Genomic DNA, 26,626 nt, shown 5'->3' with positions numbered 1-26,626 from the left:
GGAGCGGAGAATAGTGCATTACAGTAATCGAGACGGGAAATAACATACGCGTGAATTATAATCTCTGCATCCGACAGAGACAGTATAGGACGAATTTTAGCAATGTTGCAAAGATGTTCTAGTAATTTTCTTCACGTGTGTTCGAAATATGAAAGTATTTTCAAGTTCAATCTTATGCTGCATCCGAGGAAATGGTCCTACTCGTATTGTACAAGATACAACCTCAAAGCATTTCAAGTCAAGTGGAAAGGCAGATTTTCCAACCAGGAAAATATCATTGAAATAACACTTGAGGTGGGAGGTCCTAGTCAGGCAGTAGGGGTACTGTACATATCTTTCCTCCTGGTCGGAGGTTGGAAAACGCTACTTCTCACTTTTCTGGAATACTGCCTAATTTATGTGCACAACCAGTGGCGTCACCAGACAAGTATCAGAGGGGGGGCATAGCAAATGCACAACTTTACACTTTTAAGTCAATATTTTTAATGACCCCAGGGATTCCAGTTGCTTGTCTTTAGAGTTGCTTAGTGGAAAAATGTTCAAAGTTTAAATGAGTTGAAAGTTAATGGCATTGTGGGAAAAAAAAATATTCCTTTGTGATTTAATAGAATAGATTTTAACAATGAATTCATTTTATACATATCTTATTTGTAATATACTGATAAAAAAACAAAACAGAAACCTGTCTTGTTTTCCTTCTTTTTTTTCCCCATTCTTTCCCGTGTGTTATTTTTAATTTTCTTTTTTCCTTAACAGATTGCTTTTTTTTCTACCTTTGTTCAATTTTCCATTTTTTGTAATTCCCTTTTCTAGGATGAACAGGCTGGAATATATGTAGCTATTGCATCAACTGACAATACACAGACATAAACATAATATAGGTAATAATGTCCAGTCCAATTATCTTAAAATGCAGCAAGCTCTAGATCAGGGGTCAAGAACATTTTTGATCCCAAGACCCATCATATATTATTTTCAAATATATAGGCTTTCTTTGAGTCAAGGTTCAGTAAAACTGCCAAGCTTGTTTTTCAGACAAAAGCTATTTTTTGTGCATTTTATCTGTGACGTTTGGGGATTTGATACAATTTATGAAAATGCCAGAACCTGTGTCCCATGTCAACAATTTACCACTTCGAACCTGTCCCCTTTCCACAATTACTTAATATGGTTAAAATTCCTTTTGACTGCGTCTTTCCCCTATATAAAATAGTTTCAAAACAAGGTAAAAGCAGAGTACTTTTATGAAAATGTCAAAAAAAACTGCAGAGTTTACGGACTTATGTCCATTCAACGCAGGTCGCAAATGTGAAAGAAAGGTGCATGCAATATGATCCTTCCACACTATAAAATTGCTCCGTAGGCTTCGCTGGTGTTTACAGTTTGATCTATGGGTTTTTAATCACAAAGTGTCTTAATAATGAACATTTAATGATCTTCTATAGAAATGATTCCTTAGCTATGTACATCCAAAACAGGGTCTGTGCGTTGTTGACATCTTGACCAAGTTGTGGTTGCAACTGTGCCCTTTATATACTGGACTTAATGGTTGTGTATGCACTAAATTCACTTTGAAGTTATCAGAATTGCTAAGCTACAGCAGAAACTAATGAATGCAAAATTTCATCTCCAGTTTGTTTTCGTGTGGATAATGTTCATCAGGTCCAAGTGCTTGTACAATGACTCAAAATGCATGCACCATGCAACAACCAGAGTAATCCTCCTTCAAGGACAACACCAATGTTCTAGATGCCATAGAATAAGAGTGTTTAAGCTTAGATTTTAAACACTTCAACTTGCAGAATTGTATCCACCAGTATTTTAATCAACAGTAGACCATTTCCAAGCAAAAGCTCTGAGCAGGAAAAGACAACCGCGTATGGCCAATTACTTGGTGAATTTGAAAGGGGCAATGTACTGACCACCCAAATAGAGGTACTACAAGACAGCTGGGTGAATGAAGAGTATTTGAGGATTTTGCAATTGTAGGTTAGTGTGTCCAAGAGTAGATATGTCTGCTGGACATTAAAAGAAAAATACATGGCTGAGTACCATCAGGTCAAAGGCCAGGCTATCGAGACTTTGTGCAGGTTTAAACAGACTAGACAAAAAAATCCAGACACAGGTGTAAAAGGTTTAGGATGGCAGTGACAGGAAAGGAGTGGGTAAAAGCAAAAGAACAAGTATTGGAATAGGTGTACACTACACAGGTGGTGGCAGTGTTGGTGGCACTAGAGGGGATGGAGATTGAGCAAAGACAGTTATATGCTCAGATTCTGCATCAGTCCTTGGAAGTAAGCATTAGTAGAGCAGAAACTAAATGTGTAATTAAGGGGAGAATTAAGAAATGGCAGTGCTTATGGGACGGAGAGAGCAGTGGGGGACATTTGTAGAAATTTAAGAAATGTTAAGACAGCAAACGATTTATAGCAGAAACAGTATCATCACCACAGTCTCCACTCTTCCAAGGATTGGATTAAACAGAACATTAAAGCTGATGTGAAATCATACTGAATTGTGCGAAAAGGTGTCAGAACGAAGAATCAGTGGAGCATGGAACAATCAAATGTAGACATTGCGACATGCAGAGGGAGAAGATGAAAGGAGCTAGCAAAAATAGTCACTGAAGGATTGCTGGACTTAATAGGCCTCAAGATTTATATATAATAATAATAAAAAAATAAATAAAAAAAAACCTGCTTGTTTAAAACCTGAAGAAATAAACATTAGAGAAAAAGAATATAATGCAATTGGAGCGGTTTATACGCGCACACAGACTTGGTCTGGTTTAAACCTGAAAAAAGGTAGTGTAACGCATAAAACGGTAGTGTCGATAAGTATGTATCCAATGGGTGAAAGAAAAAAATGATATAGTAAATATTTACAAACCACTTTTGTGAGGGAAGGGGAAAAAAAAAATAGTACACATCGATTGAATTACAGTAGATTAGAGTCTTCAAGTATAATTTTCCACTTATTGCCCAAAACATTTGGAAAAAAATTTAACACGCATGACATATTTTGAAATACACCTTTTATTTTTTTATATGGTCTCAGAGGGAACAAGTGTTCAATCGAGAAATAAAGTGCATTGGCAATACTTTTAATACATTGTAGATCCACCCGAAATCGCATAAAAATTGTGTTTATTTTATTCTCATTTGTTCCATAAACCTTTTTCAGTTAATGGAGTTTAAAAAACATTTACAATTAGAATTACTGAAAAACACGAGTGTCAGGACAATAAAAAACAATGACAAAAAATATTTTCAATCATGCACAAGTGGTCTAAATGTATCCTTCAAAAACAGTCTCTAGACACTTGTGTCCTCCTCTTAAGATATGGAGGGTTCTAAGAACGGGATTTGCTGACCCAGTGGTACTTATCCGAACGAGGCCCGGTGAAGGTGAACATGTCCCGGTAGGATGTGAAACCTTTAGAGGCAGACTGCTGCTGAGGTGAAAGAGGAGCGACAGGGGCAAAAGGCAGGAAGGAATCCCCAGCGAATGGATTCCTTTTGGGGTGAGGGAACCACGGCTGTGGGGCTCCAGGAGCAAATTCGCTGAACTGAGGGAAACATGAATGGTGCACTTAAATGGGCCAGCAGATCAAAATCAAAAGCTCTGCACTTCAGTCAATTCGGACTACAAAGCACACCCGATTAAAAAGCGCCTGCGTAAATTTAAGGAAGAAACGACAAAGCCACAGACTCAACTAGCCATAACTATAAGCCTTAAAAATGTTTTTAAAGCTGACCATGCGCCTTATGTATGGATCAATATTGAGTCGCAATAGTTCTCGTAACTACAATAAGCAGCTGCTGACTTGATTTCTCCCTGTAGAAATAGTGCATCCTAGGATCACACACATAAACTCCCTAACCAGTCACTCATCATTTGAATTGTTAACTATTGACTAAAGTCATTTGTAGGTAAAAAAAAAAACAGCCTGTAAAGGCTAAAGCGGTTGGGTTGGTCTACGACCGAGAAAATTAGTGTTTTTGTAAACAGCAATAAACAGACAGCTGTCAAAAAGCAAAGTACATGGATGCAGCATTATCGGGTGTTTGAATATGTAAATATTTTACATGGTTAGATTTACTACTCACTGATGTAACGAGACTATTGTTCCATGTTATCATGCGTGATGGCTGCAAGACGTCTTTGGTGAACTACCCCGGCTTTATATTTTTCAGGTATCTTGTTTCAGACTGATCGTGATGTTTCTGTGATAAGCATATTTTTTAATGGTCAGCATATCTCGAATACCAAGAATTTACGCTTTCCAATTATATGTGGCATGACTTATTTTAGTGATTGGGATCATTGTACAGACAACGTGTCCGAGACACACATTTGCTTCTCGTCAGACAGTTTGCAGTCGGAACGTTAAAGGAATAATAAAGTTAGACTGACCTATATGACAGTTTTGTTGACGTCCCTACGTTGAAAGTTATGGAAAATGTATGACAAGACCAATTTTGGGGGTACGCCTTATAGTGCAGAATATATGGCAATTTGTGTCGGTTTCTTATACTTAAAAAAATTAGCTGGGTATTGTTCAGAACAGAAAAGTAACTTTGTACCATGATTAAGGCTGGTTTGTAGACTTAATTGTAATCTACTAGAGCAGCAATTAATATCCATTCGCACAGGTGGACAAAAAACATTCTCAAAACAAAACTCAATTTACTGTCCTGACTAAAATTCAGATGCCTGTACACATGCAATAGATCTGAAGCGCTCCTATCCCTTGCAAACATGACAATATGATAGAAAAGAGGCCAAGTATTGGTAGTACAACTAAAAATTTATACATACGCGTTTGGAATCTAAGTAGTGCTGGCTGATTAAATATTTCAGTGTGGCAACAAGGTGTACATTTCCTTTCCGGCAGAAAACTGACGCCATATTAGGCCGTCGTCAAACTTAACTGCTTGATCATTGTGTACCCCACCGTGTAAGTAACGCATGTCGGCATGTCTTTCTTTGGTTGAAGCAGAAATACTTTGTTTCCTATCCATCACTGTCACAAGTGCTTGGGGTAAGCTCAAGATTAGTCGCATGGCTCAGCATGTGTACCAACTGTTGTGATTGTAGAGGCTTCTGAAGTTGAGTACAGAATATAGTTTTGTTTTGAGTCATTTTTGTTACACTCCTGTGTATATATATTAATGCAAATTTAAATTAATATTTACTGCTGCGCTAGTTGAGCAACATTGACTGGTGTAGACAGTCCGCAAACGAGTCTTAATCACCGCACAATGCATCACTTTTCTGTACATAGTTACAAGCAGATTACACACTTAATTGAGTTTCTTTAACATTTAGTAAACTGTGCAAAGAGCACATCGCATCATCAGCCACCGTGGGACATTAGAATACTTAGTTTTAAAATCAACAAATTTCCTGGTCCGCACCAGTTCTAAGCCAGCTGTGGGGTGAGGTGACCTTCCAGAGACGCGGCACTCCCCACCCTGTACGTCAACACAGGGCCCGGCGCATGTCCGAAGTTGCCGCAGACACCTTCATGGACTCACGAAAAAAATTAACTACCGCATTTTCCACACTAAATGGGAAGTTGCGACTTGTGGGACATTAAGATATAAGTAAGTTGAAAATTGTTTTACCGGCACCATTTATCACTTCTCATATTTTCACACTTAACCGCAAAAGGTCGCTTTAGGCCGTTATGATCATTTTAACCTTGCACTGTTGTGTCGGGGACATTTGAGGGCTTATCGTTTTCCTCCCGAGTTTGAGTTGTTTACTGGTAAAAGTGACAGGATGAATATTTCATTGGATTTGGTGATTTGAAGTGAAGTCGAGTTTGGTAAGCATGCTCTTACCATGTTACTGATGTGCATGCCTAAGATGCGCACATACGTGTAACACTAGTATAGTTTTCTCCATTTTAAATTGCTTTTGAAGATTACAATGTTTGTTTTTTTAAATCAATTTCCAAAATGCGACATGCATGTTTTTCTTATGCATTTTTTGGCTGGTGCGACTAAAGCTAGGTTCACACTGCAGGAAAATTGGATTTTTGCACAGACGTGACCTGAATGTGATCTGTTAAATTTCAGATAAACAGTACAAATCTGATTTTCTCAACACAGAACCAGGCCACTTTCATATGTGGTCCTAAATCTGATACGTATCTGATCTACTGGAATGATACTTCAGTGTGAACGGTCGAGGCGCATTCATGCAGCCTGCATATCAAAGAGGCGGGAGGAAGTGTAGAAAGCAACACTTGAGAAAAATAGAAAACATTCAATGGAAGAAGAGTTTTTTGGATTAAATTAATTTTTGGGGGACAACTATGCTCACCCACCGGTAGATAGATACTTTATTCATCCCCGAAGGGAAATTCACATTTTCCTCACGAGTAGGACTATTTCCTCGGTAGCACAATAACTTTAAAATTGCTAGAAATACTACGGCTTTAGCATCCATGAGTACTTCCGCAAACAATGAGCGAATTGCTTGGGATGTTACGTGTCTTCTGAGCATGTGTGACAATTGTGGCGTTTACACAGTTCGCATACAAGTTGCATTTAGTTGGAAATGTGAACAAGCATTTAGCTCTGCAGTACGAACTTATCCTGATACTGGAAAGACAGTCCAGAAAATACTGTACATTGTATTGTAAGCCGTCGTGTTTAAAATGTAGATTTAAGTAGCGACTTGGAGACCAGAATTTACAGTACCTCGGTGTTCATCTGTGCCGACTCACCCGATAGACACTTTTGGGATTGCTAACAGTCGGAATGGTTTTGGGTTCATCGCACAGAGATTGGCTGTGGCTTCTGCAGCCGCCGCTCTCTTCTTCGTTTTCCTCCTCTGAAGAACTCTCCGATGGTACGTTCTCACTGGCACGCTCCACCGCGTCGTTGACTCTGCGAGAAAACTGGCCGTCGGCGCGTTGACTTCCGTTCAACACAGAGATTGAAAAGGGGGAGCCGTGTTCACCGTACCTGCCACAAACGTCTCAAATTAAACTCTGAATAAGGCTACTAATTGTACCCCACCCAGGGGGGGACACAAAAAACCCCCAACCAGGGTTGGGGAGTAAATGAATACATGCAACAGTGTAACGCAATTAGGATACCAAAAAGTGTTATTGTATTGTTATCACAGGGGAAAAAAAGACAAATTGTAAGTAGATTTAGTTGAAGGGATTATGCGACTTCAATTTGGCATGGATCGTGTCGTGTTGGAATTTAGGTATCCTTTAAAGCCCTCGTCACTAGGGCCTAGTGTGTAATATCTGATGACTAAATGGCACTGTAGTCTAACGGAAATGAAATAATAATATAATAATAATAATTTCCTTTGTATTGTCATTCTTTGTAACAATGTACACAGAACGAAATGTCGATACACCTGACCCGTTGTAGCGAGCCGATGCAGCCGCAGCCAACAGAGGGCGCCGCCATTTTACCAATGTTATAAGTCTTAGGTAACCAGTGCCACAGCAACATGGCAGACAAACATGACAGATATTTAAGTAGGGATTCCACTTATCTAAAAGAAATACATTTCTTAACCTATGACTTTTTTTCATAAAACTTAAAACGTTTGTATGGGTTCATGTATTTTTGCCCAATATTCATATTAATGTTTTATTTCTTTACTGAATGGGTTTTCCACCAGGAAGCACAAAATAAACTACCGTCCCTTTGGAATAAAGATTTACTTCGCAGGAATACAATATTTAAAACTAGATTTACATATACGTAATGCACCGAGACGAATTGTATAATATCATTCCAGTCACAGACACTCGAGAGATGAGGCCCGCGTCATAGTAACGTCCGTATCGTTTGCGCTATTTGTATTGACTGCCAATTCACAACACTATGTTGCAGGTAAAGCACTTTTGTTTTTGGCTGCATTTTTTTCTCCTTTAATGTAGCCCTCGTTTTTTTTTTTTTGGTTTTTTTTTTTTTTTAATTGGTGTGAGCCGGCAGTTTTGTGAGGGCAGCGCAGTTGCCTTTTTGCATTTTGCGTTTAAAATAATTCCATCACTTTATTGTTGTGAGAAGGTTTTACTTAGGCCAGTAAATCAACATTTAAGAGGTTTGGCATCCCCTGTTAAAACATTATTGGGTTTTTAATGTAAATTAAAACAGACTTGTCTGCCGTGTGAATTTTTTTTTTGCTTGAGAAACTATACAACGTGGTTATTTTTTGTAGAACTGGCAAACCACGAGATAACCTTGGTTCCCTCCAATACTTTTTCAAGGTTATGCTGTTCAATTCTCTTAATCAAAATTTGATTTCACTTAGTTTAGTTTTTTTGAGTAATTTAAAAGTAACTGAAAGTATTCAAGTGACATTACTGCAATATTTAAGGTATTTGGATGACATTTTAACAGGTAACTAGAAACATAATCGGATTTTGTTTTCAAAGTAACCCTCCCAAACCGATTGTGGCTTTTTAAAAAAAAATTCTGAATTAAGGACAGTTTTAAATATGATGGGAAGAAAAAAGTAAAAGTGACCACAGCATCAAAAATACTCCACTGCCTTGAAACAGTTCAGTCCATTTCCTTTGCGTTTTTTCCACCCTGCCTATCTGCTCTCATCTTACTTTAATCCGTTTTAGGGGTGATCAGTCAACCCCCCTTAAATGATAGCATTCTAAAAACTCTATTAAAGGACAGGGAAGGCTCAAACATTTCGAGAAGCGCTAAATAAAAATTCAAAGTCAATTCCATTTGTTTTTTTTGATAAAAATTAACAATAGTATTTTTGCCAAGTATTCAAATTAATGATTTTTTTCCTCCTGAAAAGTTTTCAAACCACTAGAAGGCAATAAATATTACACACTGTTCCTTTAAGCAAAAAAATTTTTTGAAAAAAAAAAAAACAGACAGGAGGTGTTGAGCAACCCCTGAAGCTCAGAACCTAAAATAGCCCCTGCCCTGGACCTAACACAAACCTGCACGAAACCTCGCCTGGGTCAACCCACAAAGTGAGCTCCTGAGGAAGGCCCAAGTCTTCATAGTGTACACCGCTTCTCTCGCATGCCTTCTGGAGCACTGGGTCCTGTAATTGGACCCGGTTCATTCGCAGACACCTGTATAAAAATAATACAATAATAATAAGATACTGTATTTAGCACAGGTGGTCACCAATATTTTTTGAAGCTTGGAACTACTTTCTATTATTGAGTGACCGCCAGACTGTTGATAAACATAAATGTATCTTGACAGGTCACCAGCCACTGGACTCTATGCCACATAAAGTTTAAACTCTTGTGATTTAAGAAAACACCATTTCAAATTGTAATTGTCACAGAAACATCACGATCAGTCTGAAACAAGATACACTAAACTCAAACCCTAGCTCACCAATAACGTGCTAAAAAGGTCAGCTGAAAAGTAAAAATTCGTGAGATCCTTCCCACTATGGCTATTAGCCTCTGACCTTTTGATTGACACCTCAACCAATTTCAAAACTCTTGTCACGATCTTTAGCCTGTGATAACCTATGACTGCCTGTACTGAGAAAACAAAAATGACCCGTTTCAAAAATCTTCAGCCAGGAGCAACTGATTCAAGTGATTGACATTGGTTAGCTAATGAAATTGCTGACATAACAATATGCATATTCACCATGTGTACTCAAATCAGGACTAAAATATTGTCGGACAAGTGTGCACAATCCGTGATTGACTTCTGGAAAGAGAAGTCAAACATTTACAACTCTATCAGTGTCTAAAAATTGGCCCAAGTAAAATACAGGGTTTCAGTGCTGTTAACTGGTCCTCTTCAAGTGGCCACTTTTGGAATTGCCCTGACATACCTTTATTAAAATTTGTGAAATACAATGTTTAGTTTTTCAGATTGTGACAAAGTTCGAACTGGGACCAGGTAAAGCTTTATGCTAGTGTCCCAACTGTTTTTCAGCTAAGAGACTCGAGTCTTCTGCAGGCATTTGATGTCAGGAAAAAAAATAAAATAAATAAAGAACAGGCGGGAATAAAATACGTATTTATGCGTGTTTCAACTCTGATTACGCAAAGTTGGTAGCATTTGCAGTGATCATTTCAGTTTGAGACCTTAGAGGGTTACCTTTCAAAAGAGACCAAAACCATCCATATTATCCAAATAGTACAGCAATAAATATAATTTGGATGCGTCTTGGATTGCGATTTTAGGCGAATCTTACAGGTTAAGGGGTAATATGAAAAAGTACAAACTATCATAAACATCCCTGCACTGCTTATCCCAGCCGTTTTGGGCAGTGGACAAACCCTGAACCGGTTGCCAGCCAGCTGCAGGGCACACAGACTATTCACTCGGTCATTCACACATAGGAACAATATCAACCAGTCGAAATTAACCTGACTTGCACATTTTGAAACCCAAGCAGGCACGGGGAGAACATGCAAAATTCTCACGGAGACCGGTAGTTGGAATTAGAAGCCACACCGTGGGGCTGATGCGCTAACCACTCAGTTGCCGAAACCAAGGTCACAGATTGACGGAATGTTACTATGTCCCAGTTGTGTCTAACATCGATCCGTAGCAGAAATAAAGGCACGCGGTGGTTTAAGCATTGATTGCTGTGCCTTTGATCAAGGGGGCGGGAGTGTAATGTACTGTAGTGACTGAAATGATTGAAAATGCATCCAACTCATATTCCTCACATTTCCGTAACTTGAGCTATAAAAATACAAAAGGGATAGAAAGTATTGTGGTGATGAAGTTTTTTTGAGAAACCTGAAATTTGGGATTTAAAAAAGTAAAAACCTGCATGTAATGGCGGTTTAGTCAAGATGCGTCATTTTGACACACACAATTATGGATTACTTTTCATGTTTTTTTTAAAGATGTTATTTTGTGTGGAGAATTAAAATTGGAGAACAGTGTGATGTGATGAGATTTGTTTTTGTGGAAAACCCTTTTGGCTACACCTCAAACAGACCTGAACTGTCAATTTTAAGTTTGAGACCCCCAGTCACAGATTTCTCTCCAAGGTTTTAAGTATATTAAACATCAATCCATCCATTTTATTATTTCAGTTAGGCTGACAAATTTCCACAACTCAACAGAACATTTTTCACCATTAGTATATACAGTTGAGTGTCATTTGAAAAGCAATGGAAACATATATACCCACCAATAATATCACCTAATGAGAGCATATAGATACTGAAAAAGAGGGGACCAAGTACTGAGTCCTGTGGAACGCCACAGATAGTGGTCATATCGCGGAATCTAACAACGCATCTTATCTGAGGGGAAGGATTTAAGCTATTAAGAGTTCAATACATTTCTCCAGCTGATCTAGCAAGTTATTCTGGTCGACAGTGTCAAAGGCAGTGAGGAGATCCAGCAGCAGCAGCACTGATGAAGCGCCGGAATCTGTGAGGCTCTTTGATACATTTCGTTATTAAAGGCTATACAAATAAACATGACTTGACTGCCCAGCGTTGGAGCATACCTGTAGGCCTGCCCCTTGGTGGGCACATGAGGATGCCAGTGGTTTTTGTAACTCTCAAACAAGACTGATGTGAGCGCGGCGGCAAAGTGTCCTCGGCCTTCATTTTCCAAACTTCCGTAGCGCTTGACCAGGCGGCCCACAAAGAAAACAGCGGCGGCAATTTCCTCTTTCATCGCGCCAATTATATCTAGAGCACCTGAAATGACAAGACTGCTTCTCTACTAAAACAAGGGTTAAAAATACAATGGTTGCTCCTAAAAAATTACAAAAAAAAAAGTAAAAAGTGAAGCGAAGAGAACTAGAAAGTGCACATCTCAAGCAAATATATTTGCTGTTGGAGCTTCAACTTTCTTAGTCTGAACTATTCATTTAAATGTTGTCACAAATCTGAAAGAAACTAACACCTGAAGGGACTTGACATAATTGGCATGGGCGGAGCGAAGCAGCTGATTAGTTCTGCAATTTTACCATTTTAAATGTTTTAACCAATTTCTTTATCGGAATTCAAAATACCTTTCATTTAGTTTCTTCCAATCCTTAACATTTAACATGTAATATTTATGATAAAAATTTTAAAAATTATGTCACAGGATGCTGCATTCAATTGCATCTTACATAGAAATAAGAATACAAGGTTGGGCAAACTACGGCCCACAGGCCACATGCGGCTCGTCAAGCTATTTAATCCGATCTGCCAAACAAAAATAGTAAAAATAACATGACATTTTATATATATAATAGTAAATAAAGATCTAGTAATACTATTTTCGGGTGCCAGCTTTGTCCCCATTACCTCTTTGTGCAAATACTACTAAAATCCTACACAATTGCTACAAAGCTAAATTTGATATTTAAAACAGAAACCTAATGTATTATTTTGCTTTAAATGTGAAAAGAAAAATACATACTACAGAAATACTACAAAAATCTACTACATTAATAATAAAATAACAAAAATACAGACAGAAATAATATTACAGAAAAAATACAGGAACACTAGAAAAATACAACCACAAAAATAGTCCGAAATACAATAAAATACTACTACAGAAAAACTACAAAAATACTACTAGTTATATGACATAAATACTAGAAAAATAAATACAGAAATACAACAAACCTGAATATCAGATTAAGTGCTTAAAACAGGAACATATTGTTTGCTTAGTCAAGTCATGTTTATTTGTATAGCCCACAGACTATTGCAATAAACTAATGTATTTAAAAAACAAACCAAAAAGAAATATAGCATGCATGTCTACAGGTATATTTATTCATAGATGCAGGTCAAGTCACGTTTATTTATATACCCATTAATGACAAGGAGTCTCAAAAGGCTGCACAGACCACAGGCTATTATTACACCATCCCCCCTGATCTAAACCCACATGAGGGTAAGGAAAAACTCAAAATCAAGAAAAGCTTGAGAAGGTAATGAGGTAATTCCCCTTCCAGGACGACCAGGCTGCAGTGGATGTTGCAATAACAAATAATACACGGATATTGTCAACGTGGAATATACCTGTAGGTCATTCATAAACTATGGAATAGAAGTGTGTTTTAAGGCTAGATTCAAACAGTTCCACTGAGGTTGCAGGTCAAGTGAGAAAAGTCCTTAAATTATGGAACCCAACGCAGCCCGCTACTGGCTCCCAGTCCACTTAAGGTGTGACTTTAAGGTTCTCTTATTAACATATAAATGTTTGCATGGGCTTGCACCCTCTTATTTCTCCGATTTGATTTCCCCCTATGTTCCTGCACGGAGTCTGCGCTCGGAAAATGCCGGTCTACTTGTGACTCCGAGAGCCAAGAAGTCTGCGGGCTCGAGAGCGTTGTCCATCCGGGCCCCGGTGTTTTGGAACGCCCTGCCTCTGGAGATAAGATGTGCAACCTCAACGGAAGTTTTTAAATCGAGGCTTAAGACACACTTCTATTCCAAAGCATATGATTGATGCCGACCTCATATTCTGTTTTGTCCTGTCTTTTTCCGACGCCTGCCTGGCTGATACGAAGGAGAAGGATGATTTGGGATGGGTCAGCGGACCAGCATCTGACCTACAGGATGTCAACCCCTTCATTTACCAGCTGGCAGAGACGGGAGGCAGCGTCGTGGCCGTCATAGACTTTCTGGACTGGTTTGCAGGCCGGGGGCGTCGTTGATGTCTTGCACTTTCCTGACATTTTCAACATCTTACCTAATGTTTACTATTATGTGTACAGTAATGCTAATTGTAATTCACTCTGGTCAATCCTGGAAGGGGGATGACCACATGTGAGGTCCTTTCTCAAGGTTTCTCTTTTCTCCTCACACTGAGGTTTTTGAGTTGTTCCTTGCCTGCATGCTGGTTTAAGATCAGGTAATTGGGTAATTTTGTAATTGTAATCCTGTGCAGTCCTTTGAGACATTTTTGTGATTAAGGGCTATATAAATAAATTTGACTTGACTTGACTACTCCAAGTTTGCTCATCCCTGCTTTAAAGGGACACAGTGTAATATTTGACCATTAGATGTTACTGTTTTATAGTGAAACCAAAAACGAGTGCTACCAAACACACACAAAAATATCAACTACTGACATTCAAGGTGACTCACTTTTTTTTTTTTTTGACCAGCCTTTTACAAGGCAGTCATGTCAGCTTCCACCAGGTAAGCCTAATGTTATGTATAATAAATACAAATATCTCGACGTATGAGTCATTAAAATAATGCATGTTTATGATATATTTTGCTTATAATTAATATTTTTATATCACTGAAAGGGTTTAAATAATAAACATGTTCCATTTAAGTACAGTATCTCATTATATTTTCTCTGTATGAGTTGCCACACTTATGTTCAGACAGCCTAACACAGATGGTATTTATTAGTGTGTGTATAATGTTTAATTTTATTGTCAAAATGAGCTGGACTTCTTTTGATACAGCTATCTAGAAGCTTATAAACAAATAACACAATTGTTTTTAGTTTCATAGTAAACTTGAACAAGCATTACTGTTAAAAAGTTTTGTTGCTTTTATACATACATATGGGAGCCATATCCCCCTAGTGGGAGGTGGCTAGAGTCATTTCTGACTCTTTCTGGGAGATTGATACAGAGGAGGGGATTCCCAGCCCCCTCGCTCAACCCAACTGATGTGTTGGGAGTCATTAGGTGACCAAACCCCCCAATTCCAACCCCCAATGCCGAGCGCCAAGCAGGGAGGCAATGAGTACCAATGTGGTAAGTCTTAGGTATGACTCGGCCGAGGCTTGAACCAGCAACCTGCCAGTCTCGGGGCGGGCGCCCTACCCCCAAGGCTTGTTGCTTTTATAATACGGGAAAAGCTGCCGGGCCACAAACCCAAGAGAGATCATCTAACCTTAGCATTTTTTGCTGATCCCAGTGGTGACAAGGCGCTGCTGGTGTACCATGCAGAGAGCCCACGCACATTTTAGACTGCGAACATTAGCAACCAACTTCGGAAATTTCTTATTGTTCTTATTCCTGAATTTTTATGTTCATTTACTATTTGAATGTGTTTTTAATCATTAGAAAGATGTGTATTTTTATCTATTGAGGGTTAACTTGGATAATTTTGGAAGGATTGTAACGGATTAAGTGGTTTTCAATTATTTCTTATGGGTATAATTCATTCAGGATACGGGAAACTCTACGTTCTCTCTCGCACTGGAAATAAATTAATCTCGTATGTACGAGGGCCAGGGTAAAAAAAAAGTTCACATACGTTTTTAGCAATAACTCAAACCTGCAAATTGTATTTACTTTTTCTGCAGTTTTTAATTCACATTTTGAAAAAAATGAAATGTTTTGTCTCACCAAACAGCAGGGGAAAGAAAAATGAACACTGGATTTGTTTGTTTTATTAGAGTGTATATAGATTGAAGATATTTTTGGACTGAATAACAAACAAACAAAAATCTGGCTCACATTCAAAACTGCCATTTGGGTTATTCTTTTTTTAACAAGCATTATAATAAAACCAACACAAGAAATCACTTTAACAGTAAGTGCAAATATTTGTGTGGCCTTAATGACTTATGTCATACTCATATTTTTTTTTCTTTAAATAAAACAAAAGGCAAATGGTTCGCTAACAACAAAGCCCAATATTGTACTTGTTTTTTTTTTTTGCAAAACGTACCAAAAGCAATTGATAAGTGGCAATGGGAAACTACGTCTAAACGTTCGATCAATCCTATCTGTATTCATGAATGTTAACAAAAATAAATACAAGCAAACACAAAGAGTAACAAACTCGTGGAAATAAATAAAAAGTCAAGCATGTGCTACAAAAGGCATGTTTAGTAACAAAAACCGGAGCTTATTCAACCAAAAGTGAGACTTTTTTGGTAATTCTGTATCACCCAATAGTTTGTATCATAATAATTCCAAAAGTATGTTGAGCCCAAAATGAATTGTCCCAAAACTCACAAAAAAGGGGTATTCATTTATATGAGAGGTGGTCTACTCATTTTAAGACTTGAACCTGGTTCTTAACCCATAGAATGCAGAATATTTGTGACAATGAAGACAGTAAAATGTAAAAGGCCCTTTGAAGATTAAATCATACTTGCTCTCACATTGAACATACTCTCACACATGAAAAACTACTCTCATACCAATGTAAAATCCCTAGTGTACTCTCACACCACAACTATAATCACATCCACACACCATTATACTCTTACACATGGTACTACTCTTTTACACGCTACTATGCTGTCACACACATACTACTATAATCGCTTACAAATTACTATACACTCACACCATTTGAGAGTATAGTAGTATGTTGGATGTGTACTGTTTGTTTGTTTGTACATGATTCAACTGTTTGTTTGTTTGTACATGATTCAAATTGAATATTTTCTTCCGGCGCCGTCACGAATGGCAGCCACTCCAGCAGCTCCCGTGTTATTTTTGATTGTTCTCGATTGTTCTCAGCTCAGGGATGCTGCTGGAAATGTGAATTTCCCTTCGGGGATGAACAAAGTATCTATCTATCTATCTATCTATACATCTGTGAGAGTATAGTAGTGTGTATGAGTATAGTAGTACATGTGTGAATATAGTACTGTGTGTAAGAGTTTAGTAGTATATGTATGGGCGTATGATAGTGTGTTTAAGAGTAGTATGTATGAGTATACTATAATACTCTCTCACACATACTACTCTTATGTTTAAGAGTAGTATGTATGAGTATACTATAATACTCTCTCACACATACTACTCTTAAACATACACGACTATGCTTTCACACACATACTACTATACTCGACTACAATGTATGAGAATGTGTATTGCTCCCTTACACATACTTCTTTGATCTTATGCACACACACACACACACACACACACACACACACTATGCTTTGACACGCATACTACTATAGTTAATGTGTGAGAGTATAGTAGGGTGTGTATAAGAGTATAGTATTTTATGTAATAGTGTAAATGAGAGGGTATAGTGTTTGTGCATGAGTATGACAGTCTATATGTGAGAGTAGTTGTGAATGTGTGTGAGTATGATTTTATTCGCAAGAGCAAGTAAGATTTACTTCTCAAATAGCCTCTCATAGTAAAACCTTTGATTTCGTCCACACCTCTCAGATGTTTTGGGTAGCAATTTAAAAGACCATATTTGATTATATTAGTTCAAAAGCAAGCGGAAATACTTTTTATTGGACAGCAGAAAAAACTTTGGGGGCTTCCTCAGACAGGAATAGCAAATGCATATGTATATATTGACGTATCAGCAAAATAAATTTCCCTTGACTATACCTATTACTATATGCATGTGTTGTTTGTAATAATGTCACAAACTTCATTTTAAATCTAAGGTAAATTTGGTGTCTTTGTCCAGAATGAAAAATCCCTGCAGTTTTTATCATCAACAGACAATGCATTAAGACTTTGGAAGTGGTGTAATGCTGGATGCTTTCTCACTTTTTTGGCACATATGGGCTAAGCGTGCAGTACATGAAGCATTTGTTTCTTCCAGTGTCACAGCAAAAGCTTTGGCTCAGGCTTACGCTTTGCAAGAATCTCTGACCAACAAACAAAAATGCAACAATGGCCCCTTCCTTTCAGGTTCTGAAACTGAACAACATCTCTCTAGTAGGACATTTCGAGTATCTTAATAGTTTGAGAAAAAAAAAATCGAGGTTCAAACTGACCTTGGTGTGCAGCGGTAACCAAGTTCTAACTACCTCTCTAGTTCGTGCAAAACACCCCGATAAAAGTAGCTGCCTCATCTCAGTGCTCTCGACTGCAGTTGGGAAAAAAGTATCAGTCATTCGAAAATAGGAAGCAAGCCAAATAAGGAAATTATAATCAGAGTGTGGGGGATATTCGCTTATGTTATGGAGTGGTTGGTAATGAAGAAAGAAATAAAATTAACTTATGGTGCACGATTCCCAGTGCTGCTGCTTCCTCTGTGTCTCAGCCAAAAAATTGCATGGCGGACACAGTCCAAAAGATCCAAGCTGTCCCGACCCCACCTTTACAATGGGAGCTTCTTTAGTTGCTCAAAGGTGATGAAGAACTGTGTTCAGGGTAAAGGAAAAACAACACTAACATATCAAGTATTGCTTTAAAAAAAACGCCCCCTCACACACACAAAAAAAAATCTACATAATCTTTAACCTCATGAAAAATCTTTGAACGTCTTTCTGATTTTTTGTTTTATGCATGAAAGGTAAGAAGACCGTTTGATATTCATATTTTTATCAACTTAACAATTCTCGACAGTATCAGTATGTTATTTGAATCTTGAGGCGAGTCAGACTTAGTTTCATTCAACTGTCTGACGAAATTTCATATGTTTGTGCGCCACTGAGATAACGCAATAATACGCAAAGTATTTTTGCAAACTTTTTATTCTCTGTATCCAGAACCTCAGTAGCTTTGGTACGTGTACTTGATATTGACGCCGTTATTTATGTATGTTTATGTCATCACTTGAGAGAGATGCTACTGCGCATGTGCGACTCAGCAGAGATTTAGTTCATGTAGATTCCACCCTCTTTGGGAAAAACATGTCATGCGAAGATAATTGACAATTAATTCCATTATGGACTACTTCTATGATCAATTTTTGTCATGATTACTCATTAATTTCACCTGTGCCCGCCCGTTTGGCGCCAGTTGCTGCTGGCTTCCTGATTGGTTCCCTGTCCTACTTAAGCTCAGTCCTTTCACTCGCCTGTTGTCAAACCTGTTTTTACAAGGCAAGCATTTTTGACTCAGACTCCTGTCGGTCCCGTTTTGTCACCCATTTTCCAATCGTCCGTTCCTGATTTCCCAGTTTGTCTCCTGCTACGGCCCGTTTTTTGACCCGACCACGTTTTGATCTCCCGTCCCGGCAAACGACCCGTTTTTTGACCCCGACCGCATTCTGATCTCCAGTCCCGGCTAACGACCTGTTTTTCCATAAAGCTACGCTATGAACTCCGGCTTCGGAATATCCACTTCCAAATTCGGAACACGTTTCGATCCTGTGAGCAGCTTGCTTCCCGCTTCCAGCGAGCACTGGATCGCTGGCGCTGATTTTTCCTCTAGATCTCAATGAACTTGTGAGAAACGTTACGCGATTGGGTCGACCATTTTTTCTGGTCCTGACAATTTTTGTCAACGTCGACTGATAGTTACAGCCTTACTTTAACTCTCAAACTATTTTTTTGCCCTACTATTGTATATATTTAGTGACAATTTATTATTCCTTTAATTGCAGGTTTATGATTGTTAAATGGCCAGTAGAATGCAACTTGTACAGGTATCAGCAATCGTGAGTATGTTACCTTACAAAAAGCTTGGTGTCTGCACCAATATATTGTATTGATACCATTCCGACTGAAAGCTGTACTTGCTCCTAAACATACTGTATACACTTTATAGATTAATTAAAACAATATACAGTGGGACCTTGCTACTTCGCTGTTCCAAGTTCGCGGGTTCGGAGCTTCGCGGGTCTAAAAAAATAATAATAATAAAATAAAATTTTTAAAAAAGCATTTTTGAAGGGGCGTCGCTACTTAGCGGATTTTCACTTTTCGCGGGTTTTTGGTCCCCATTAACCGCGATAACCGAGGGATTACTGTATTTTGAAATATTTTTCCAGAAATTGGACAATCAAGAAAACTTCCAGTCATTGGAAAAAAAAGTCTTCACTTCTCAGGTCAAAGCAGTTAGAAAAAATAATGAAAATATTGGTGGAAAATATTTTGTACCGCAAGTGCCTAAAAACACTCCCAAATATTCTCCGGTAAGAAAATTTCTTACATTATCATTGTTGGTTGTTAAAAAAAAAAAAAAAATACTGTGTGAATGAACGAACACGCCAAAGTGGAGAAACGAAATAAGCAAAGGATACGATAATGTTCCAAGGCCCCAGCCGCAACCAGTTGGGCCAAAATCCTTTATAGAGAGCGAAGAAGCCCTCGTTCTTCCACGTCTGCATCACTCCATCAAGCGTGCCTTTGTACATGGGTGCCCCCGACAACACCCGCTGGTTCATCATGCGGGTACGCACCACGTCAACCGGGTTGGAGGCCAGTGCCCCTGCCAGGCCGCATGTGAAACTTGAACTGCACACAGAAAATGATTTACCAGATTTTTCGGACTAAAAACCCGAAATTGGAAAGAAATTTTTAAGTGTGCCTTATAATTCGGTTTGTCTTATATACCAGAAAATATGGTGGTGTATACAATTGGAAATACATAGTAAAAAGATATTGCATATGGTAGCAGTTCTTTTTTCGAGCAAAATATAGAGTGGTTTTCGAGTGCCCTCTTGGAAACAAATGAAAATCATGGAACTTCAATGGACGCTCAGATGCCAATTTTTGAACGCTCATTGCAAATCCTGTTGCGTTTTTGCTTTGGAAAATAATTGTTCATAAGTATGAAACTGATTGTGCTTACTTGAATAATGATTTGTGTTTAAGGTAACTGTGTGTACAAAATAATGTACTCCATCCATCCATCCATTGTCTCCCGCTTATCCGGGGTCGGGTCTCGGGGGAAGCAGCCTTAAAAGGGAAGCCCAGACGTCCCTATCCCCAGCCACCTCCTACAGCTTATCCGACGGGATCCCAAGGCATTCCCAGGCCAGCCTAGAGACACAGTCTCTCCAGCGTGTCCTAGGTCGCCCCCAGAGCCTCCCGTTGGTGGGACATGCTGGGAACACTTCCCGAGGGAGGCGTCCAGGAGGCATCCTTATCAGATGCCCGAGCCACCTCAACTGGCTCCTCTAATTGCGGAGGAGCAGTGGCTCTACACAGAGTCCCTCCCAGATGACTGAGCTTCTCACCTTTCTCTAAGAGAGAGTCCAGCCACCCTGCAGAAGAAACTCAATTCAGACACTTGTATCCGGGATCAAGTTTTTTCGGTCATAACCCACAGTTCATGACTATAGGTGAGGGTAGGAACGTAGATCGACCGGTAGATCGAGAGCTTTGCCTTTCGGCTCAGCTCCCTCTTCACCACAACGGACCGGTACAGAGTCCAAATGACGGCAGACGCTACACCAACCCGTCTGTCGAGCTCCCGTTCCATCCTACCCTCACTCGTGAACAAGATCCCAAAATACATGAACTCCTCCACTTAGGGCAAGATCTCATCCCCGACCCGGAGGAGCATGCCACCCTTTTGCGTCTGAGTACCATGGTCTCGGACTTAGAGGTGCTGATCCTCATTCTGACCGCCTCACACTCGGCTGCGAATCACTCCAGCGAGAGCTGAAGACCACGGCCTGAGGACGCGAACAGCACCAAGTCATCTGCAAAAAGCAGTGACGCAGTGCTGAGGCCCCGAAACGATGTACTCTTTTTTTTTTTAAATTATTGTTAAATGATGGTTTTGTGGTTAACATGGTAATTGTTTCTTAAATCATTTTGACTGGTGAAACCAGATGTAAATTTATGTTCTATAATAATAATGATTTAAACTTTTTTTATGCAACCCTTGCTTTTACAGTACTTATATTTCCATGGGCCATGAAGTCGAATTCTTCTTAAACATGAAAAATATATCACAAAAGACTGTTTTTTGGGGATGCGTCTTATAATCTGTTGTGCCTTATAGTAACACCTGTACTCAAATAGAAATAAAAAGATGAGTGAGATGACATTATTACATGAAATGAGTCAAAATGGTGTCGCCCATGGCACCGGACCGGAGGAGGTGCTTCTTCGTGATGTCGTAAACAGGAAGTTCAACTCCGACGACGATGGCTGCGCGCTGGGCCGTCGGAATCACACCCTAAGGGACAAAAACTTAGTGGAAATCATTTTGAAAAGCTATAACATTTCATGTTCACATGCTCACCCTCCACAGGCCTTTGGTGCCCTCCGCCTGGTAGATGTTGACAAAATTGGACATCATGCTGCCTTGCAACAGACTTCCCTGAGCCTGCATTCGGATCTACACATACACACAATTCTAAATTTTAATTATTTTTTTTCTCAGATTTAAAAGCGGAATATCAAAGAATGGTCACCTTGAGGACATCAGTTGGATTGGCTAGGGAAGAGGACAAGACGCCTGAGACTACCCCGCAGAAAACATTGATGACCATGGTCTCATCTACAGAGAGGTAACACATTTAAAACACACAATTACACGAAGAAATTGCAAATATCGCTACCTGAGGTTCTCCTCCTCCATCTGTCACCGGATTACTGGACTTATCCTCAGCCGCCATATGCCTCTTCCACCCAAACGCTGTGCAACAGTTCCCCCAAAACATGTGTACCGAGACCTCTACTGTTCATCCTTTAAACCTCGGACTGTTCACCAACCCATCAGGCGAACACAAGTGTGAAATCTTCTGATTTCACCACCTTGGTCAAACCCGTCTCTAATAGGGTGAGGCAGCATATAGGAGAAGAAGGTGGAGATGGTGACAAAAAAAAAAAAATAGACTAGTACTAAATACCACAAAATCTAAAAATTCATTTTCGACTTTAGCAGGGTAAGCAGAGATTTAGCTCCACTCATAAAAGATGGAGACTGTGCAGAAAGAGTCAACGGCTTCAAACTTTTGGGCGTGCACATCTACGACAATATTTCCTGATCTGTCAACACCAGTATTGGTGTAAAGAAGACCCAGCAGATGATCTATTTGCTGAGGCTGCTCAAGAAGAACAACCTGGAAAAGAAGATGCTGATGTCCTTCTACAAAGCCACAGTGGGGAGTATTTACGCATATGGCATCACCATGTGGTTTGCTGGGAGCACAGCAGCGGACAGGAAATCCACGCGGAAAGTTATTAACATGGCCCAGAAAATCATTGGCTGCTCTCTGCTCAGTCTGTAGAACATTGCTGGCTTGCAATACCACAAGAGAGCATGCAATATAAAAAGGATAGGCTGATCCTACAAAATATTTTCATTATTTTTTCTAACTGCTTTGACCTGAGAAGTAAAAAAAATTTTTCCCAATGACTGTGGAAGTTTTCTTGATTGTAAAAAAAATAAAAAGGACCTCTTTCACCTCCAACCACCCCTTGTGGTAGGCACTACAGCTTCCTAACAGGCTCAAACACAGTTTCTTCCCCAGGGCCATCACCACCCTGAACAAGCGCTCAACACAGTGAACAATATATACCTGGCCAGTTGTAATAAAGAATGGATTTGCTTGTAAGACTTATTACACTACTTTATTGAGGAATGGATTTGATGCTAAAAAATATTGCAGTACTTTTCACTGCACTATCTTTATGTTACTATGCACTATTTTTCATTGCACTATTACTACTACTAAAGGAATTGCACCTAAAACTAAGGCCAGTCTTTACCTCGTCAAGCACTACCTTGTAAATATTTTTGACTATTTATCCTGACATTCTTTTATCTTTTTTTATTTACTGTCTTTTTTACATTTATCCTGGAATACTATGTATAATATCTTTTCAAACAATATTCCTGACGTTGTGATCAATGACACTAAAGACTATTCTATTTGATCCGTTTCTTTATTTGAATGCAGTGTTACTTACCTTCTGGGTGGCTGACAAAAAGCCTCTTGAGGGAGTTGTAGGTTCCAATCTTAATAGTTCCATAAGAAGCTTGTCTCAAAAGTGCTGGTGAGATCCTGTAAAAATGTTTTTTTTTTTTTTAAACGTGAGCATCTACTTACAGTGCAGCTCTGCATAGCTTTTGAAAATAACACAAAGGCCAGTGTCCTTTACCCTGAGTAGAGTGCCCGGATGCCTTCCTCTTTGCTAATCCTTAGAAGGGCGTGGAACATGCCTCTGTAGCGCACCTCTGTGTACTGCGACTGACCCTGCACTTGAAGTCGCGTCTTTGTCAGATCGATGGGGAATGTGCCTAAAAATATGTATCACAATCAATAGTGATGAGGTAAAACAAGGAGTGATGTGTCAGCATGCGGGTAGAAGAACAGCCGTACTGCAGATGTTTTATCTCTTATTAATTTTGTTTTGCACAGTTTACAATAGATCATGGCATGTCAAACTGAACTTGGCTCAGGGGCTGGATCCAGACTTTATGTTCTCAGGCGGGCCATGTCATTAAAAGAATGTCAAAGCAAATGTTTAGCTTTGTTTTTCAGTAGTATGGTTTATCATTCATCGTAAATCAGTAGCCTACCCTACAAATTATAATAATGGATGAAAAGGGATGTTTTTGTCGCACAACACATGTGTTCACAAACAATGGAAACAAATGATATTCATGTTTGCCATTGAATGTGTTAACACATTGTTTGTATTAACAGTTGAATAAATGCAGTGTTATATCTGAACCAACTCACCACACAAAACAAACATAAGTGCTATTAATAAGAATATGCTTGAATCAATCTTCATACTGCTTTGAAATAAATAAAAAAGAAATACAAACAGAGCAATAACATAATATAAAAGGCTGGGCCTACGGAAGCTGAGAAAATACTGCACAGTATAGTCTTTAACATGTAACCAGACAAATCTTATTCTTAATGATCTGTGCAAACAAATGTCATCCCACCTTTCCCCCCCTCTTGTTGCAGTGTACTTGCTGCCGTTGGCTCCTAAAACTTGGCATATTTTTTTCCTTAACAAGTGCATCAATATCAGGTGTCAAATCCTGATACATTTAACATTTAGCACTGTCTTTCAAGTGTGTGTTCATTAACCTTGAGTGCAACTTTGTTTTATTATTGTTCATCACAGAGGACACCTGTTCACAAAGATAAGAAGTGCAAAACATGGATATAGAAACTTTGCTGGACGTAAACTCTTTTACACCTTTTATAGCGGTGAAAAAGGACATTTGGTTTGTATTTGTTAAGAGAAAAATAAATCACAATTTATAATAGAAATGAGCTTGATACTCTCTTCTTGTTTCTACATATTAAGATATTTAAAGCGGGCTGGATTAAATCAACCTGCTGACCGGATCCGTATGTTTGATATGGCTGCACTAGATGAACCAATAAGAAACCAATACTTAGGACAAATAAGAAGCAAAATCCAAAACCTCCCTTATACAGCAAAGGACAAATTACATATAAAGGTATTAAAATCTGACACTTCTTTTTCATTGTACATACAAAGAACTAAAAATGCTTTTGATTGCACATGTGTACAAAGACAGTTGGCATGTCACACTCCTTGGTGCATCACCTACCAAATTCTGCAACGATCGAGGCCATCCCACCGTAGATAAACGGCTTCCAGTTCAGGTTGACCATCTCTACCGTGGGGGCTCCAGCGACTGCAGCTGCCTCTGCCTGCTGCAGACCAGCCAGGAAGAAGAGCAAGCCGCCCAGGCACAGATCCACGCAGCAGCGCTGTGACAGCAGCCGAAAAAGCACAGCAAAATACATGATGCTACCGAGATCGGCGGGGGCTCCCTCAGCAGCATCAGCACCAGAAAGCACACTGCGACCTGACAGTGACGCGTGGCATCGTCATGACAGCCGCAGAGAGGCTATTTGTTGTCTACAACGTCAATCAAACCCTAACGCGAGGAGGACGAACCTTTTCGAACGACAACGTAGAATATAAATTACTTTCCTGATGAAAAACTGCGAATGGGGATATTGCGTAATGGAGATTATGTAATGGATATAATTAAGAGTACATTAAAGTATTAAAATATGTATGCATTCGCATAGATCACAGCAAGGGGAGCGCAGGCACATTGCCTACTTTGCTGCTATTGGCTATCTACCATGTCAATCAAATGATGACGCGGAATATCAAAGTAGGGGAGGGATTTGTGAATTTACAGGTTCATAATGGCACTGACCAGGGGAGGAATTATTTACTATTATTGCGTATGTATATTTCTAAAGACATATTGAGATGGAGAATAAAACAAGATATTGTTGGCATTAAAAGACACAAACCCGTGCGTCAACTCACACGCTCTTATCGGCTGTCAGTCAAGCGCTACGGAATTCTATTGGAGGGAACCGAACCGTCACGAAGAAGTATCGAATAGAACACGAAATTGTTTATGAAGTCACAAATGACAACGAACCCGCCTAACGCACATTAATGTTTAATACTTAAATTAAACTCGTGGGTGAAAATTGAAATGATGCAGCATAATAGGCGGAGTTTGTAAAAAAAAAAAAACGCCAACGTGTTGAATTAGCTCTTGTCGGCTAACACTTGCTGAGGATTACTAGCCAGTTGGAACACTCACAAATACTTGCCTATAAAATAATTTTTAATATACATACCTGGAGGGAGTCAATAACATCCACAGATGTCTAAATTTCCATCACACGAGACGCAGTTTATTCCGACAAAGCTAGAAATTAAAAAAAACTTGTTGACCGTCGCTGTCGGGCTAGTCAAGTAGCTAATGTCAAGTGAAACGGAAGTGACACATTCTCGGATTCCGGGTTGGACTTCCAAAGTAAAACATTTCTATAGCTTTCGTTACAGCTTACATGAGTCATGACTCATGAGAACATTGGCGTTATCGGTAGTGTAATTAGTGCGCTCGAATTAGATGATTTTAAAAAACAATGATGTTTTTCTGTTTTATGAGGTGTAAAGGGGGCAACTGCTGTGTGACGTTTGGGAGTACAACAATTTATGCTGTACTGCACGTTCTGTAAATCACGTTTAAATTTGTCAATTTCGTCTATATGAAATCTTTCTCGTCAACGTAAAGTAACTTTCAAAGAAAGACTTTGCTAAAA

At 39.0% G+C, this 26,626-nt stretch overlaps 2 protein-coding genes across 3 annotated transcripts; both read right to left on the bottom strand.

Moving 5' to 3' along the window:
• Positions 1-3,017: 3,017 nt before the first annotated feature.
• LOC148349697 (maternal B9.10 protein-like) lies at positions 3,018-11,881 on the bottom strand. Its single transcript, XM_088320434.1, has 4 exons — positions 11,461-11,881; positions 8,951-9,088; positions 6,740-6,980; positions 3,018-3,568 (listed from the first exon to the last, which is right to left on the bottom strand). The coding sequence occupies exons 1-4, from the start codon at positions 11,631-11,633 to the stop codon at positions 3,353-3,355; spliced, it is 768 nt and encodes a 255-aa protein (XP_088176560.1). The 5' UTR covers positions 11,634-11,881; the 3' UTR covers positions 3,018-3,352.
• A 3,420-nt stretch (positions 11,882-15,301) lies between these two features.
• slc25a14 (solute carrier family 25 member 14) lies at positions 15,302-26,420 on the bottom strand. Of its 2 annotated transcripts, XM_088320431.1 has the most exons (9): positions 26,159-26,420; positions 25,096-25,258; positions 23,655-23,793; positions 23,463-23,557; positions 21,962-22,047; positions 21,790-21,885; positions 21,599-21,723; positions 19,835-20,048; positions 15,302-18,007 (listed from the first exon to the last, which is right to left on the bottom strand). In XM_088320431.1, the coding sequence occupies exons 2-9, from the start codon at positions 25,157-25,159 to the stop codon at positions 17,966-17,968; spliced, it is 861 nt and encodes a 286-aa protein (XP_088176557.1). In that variant the 5' UTR covers positions 25,160-25,258; positions 26,159-26,420; the 3' UTR covers positions 15,302-17,965. The 2 variants fall into 2 exon arrangements, with proteins under 2 accessions (XP_088176557.1, XP_088176556.1); XM_088320430.1 differs by lacking the exon at positions 26,159-26,420 and having other exon boundaries at positions 25,096-25,482.
• Between the last annotated feature and the right edge of the window lie 206 nt (positions 26,421-26,626).

This window comes from Urocampus carinirostris, chromosome 17 (genome assembly GCF_059441175.1).
Source record: "Urocampus carinirostris isolate Australia breed hairy pipefish chromosome 17, RoL_Ucar_1.0, whole genome shotgun sequence".
Lineage (NCBI taxonomy): Eukaryota > Metazoa > Chordata > Actinopteri > Syngnathiformes > Syngnathidae > Urocampus > Urocampus carinirostris.
Note: the sequence above shows the minus strand (reverse complement) of the source record. Positions and strands in the feature narration are given on the sequence as shown.

Coding starts and splice junctions, on each gene's coding strand:
- slc25a14 (XM_088320430.1), bottom strand. CDS start 25,294: ATGTATTTTGCTGTGCTTTTTCGGCTGCTGTCACAGCGCTGCTGCGTG. Junction 23,794..25,095: donor CTCGATCGTTGCAGAATTTG/GTAGGTGATGCA, acceptor ACATATTTTTAG/GCACATTCCCCATCGATCTG. Junction 22,048..23,462: donor TTTTGTCAGCCACCCAGAAG/GTAAGTAACACT, acceptor ACCTCTCTGTAG/ATGAGACCATGGTCATCAAT.
- LOC148349697 (XM_088320434.1), bottom strand. CDS start 11,633: ATGAAAGAGGAAATTGCCGCCGCTGTTTTCTTTGTGGGCCGCCTGGTC. Junction 9,089..11,460: donor ACCAAGGGGCAGGCCTACAG/GTATGCTCCAAC, acceptor ATTTTTATACAG/GTGTCTGCGAATGAACCGGG. Junction 3,569..6,739: donor ATCCCAAAAGTGTCTATCGG/GTGAGTCGGCAC, acceptor TGTTTCCCTCAG/TTCAGCGAATTTGCTCCTGG.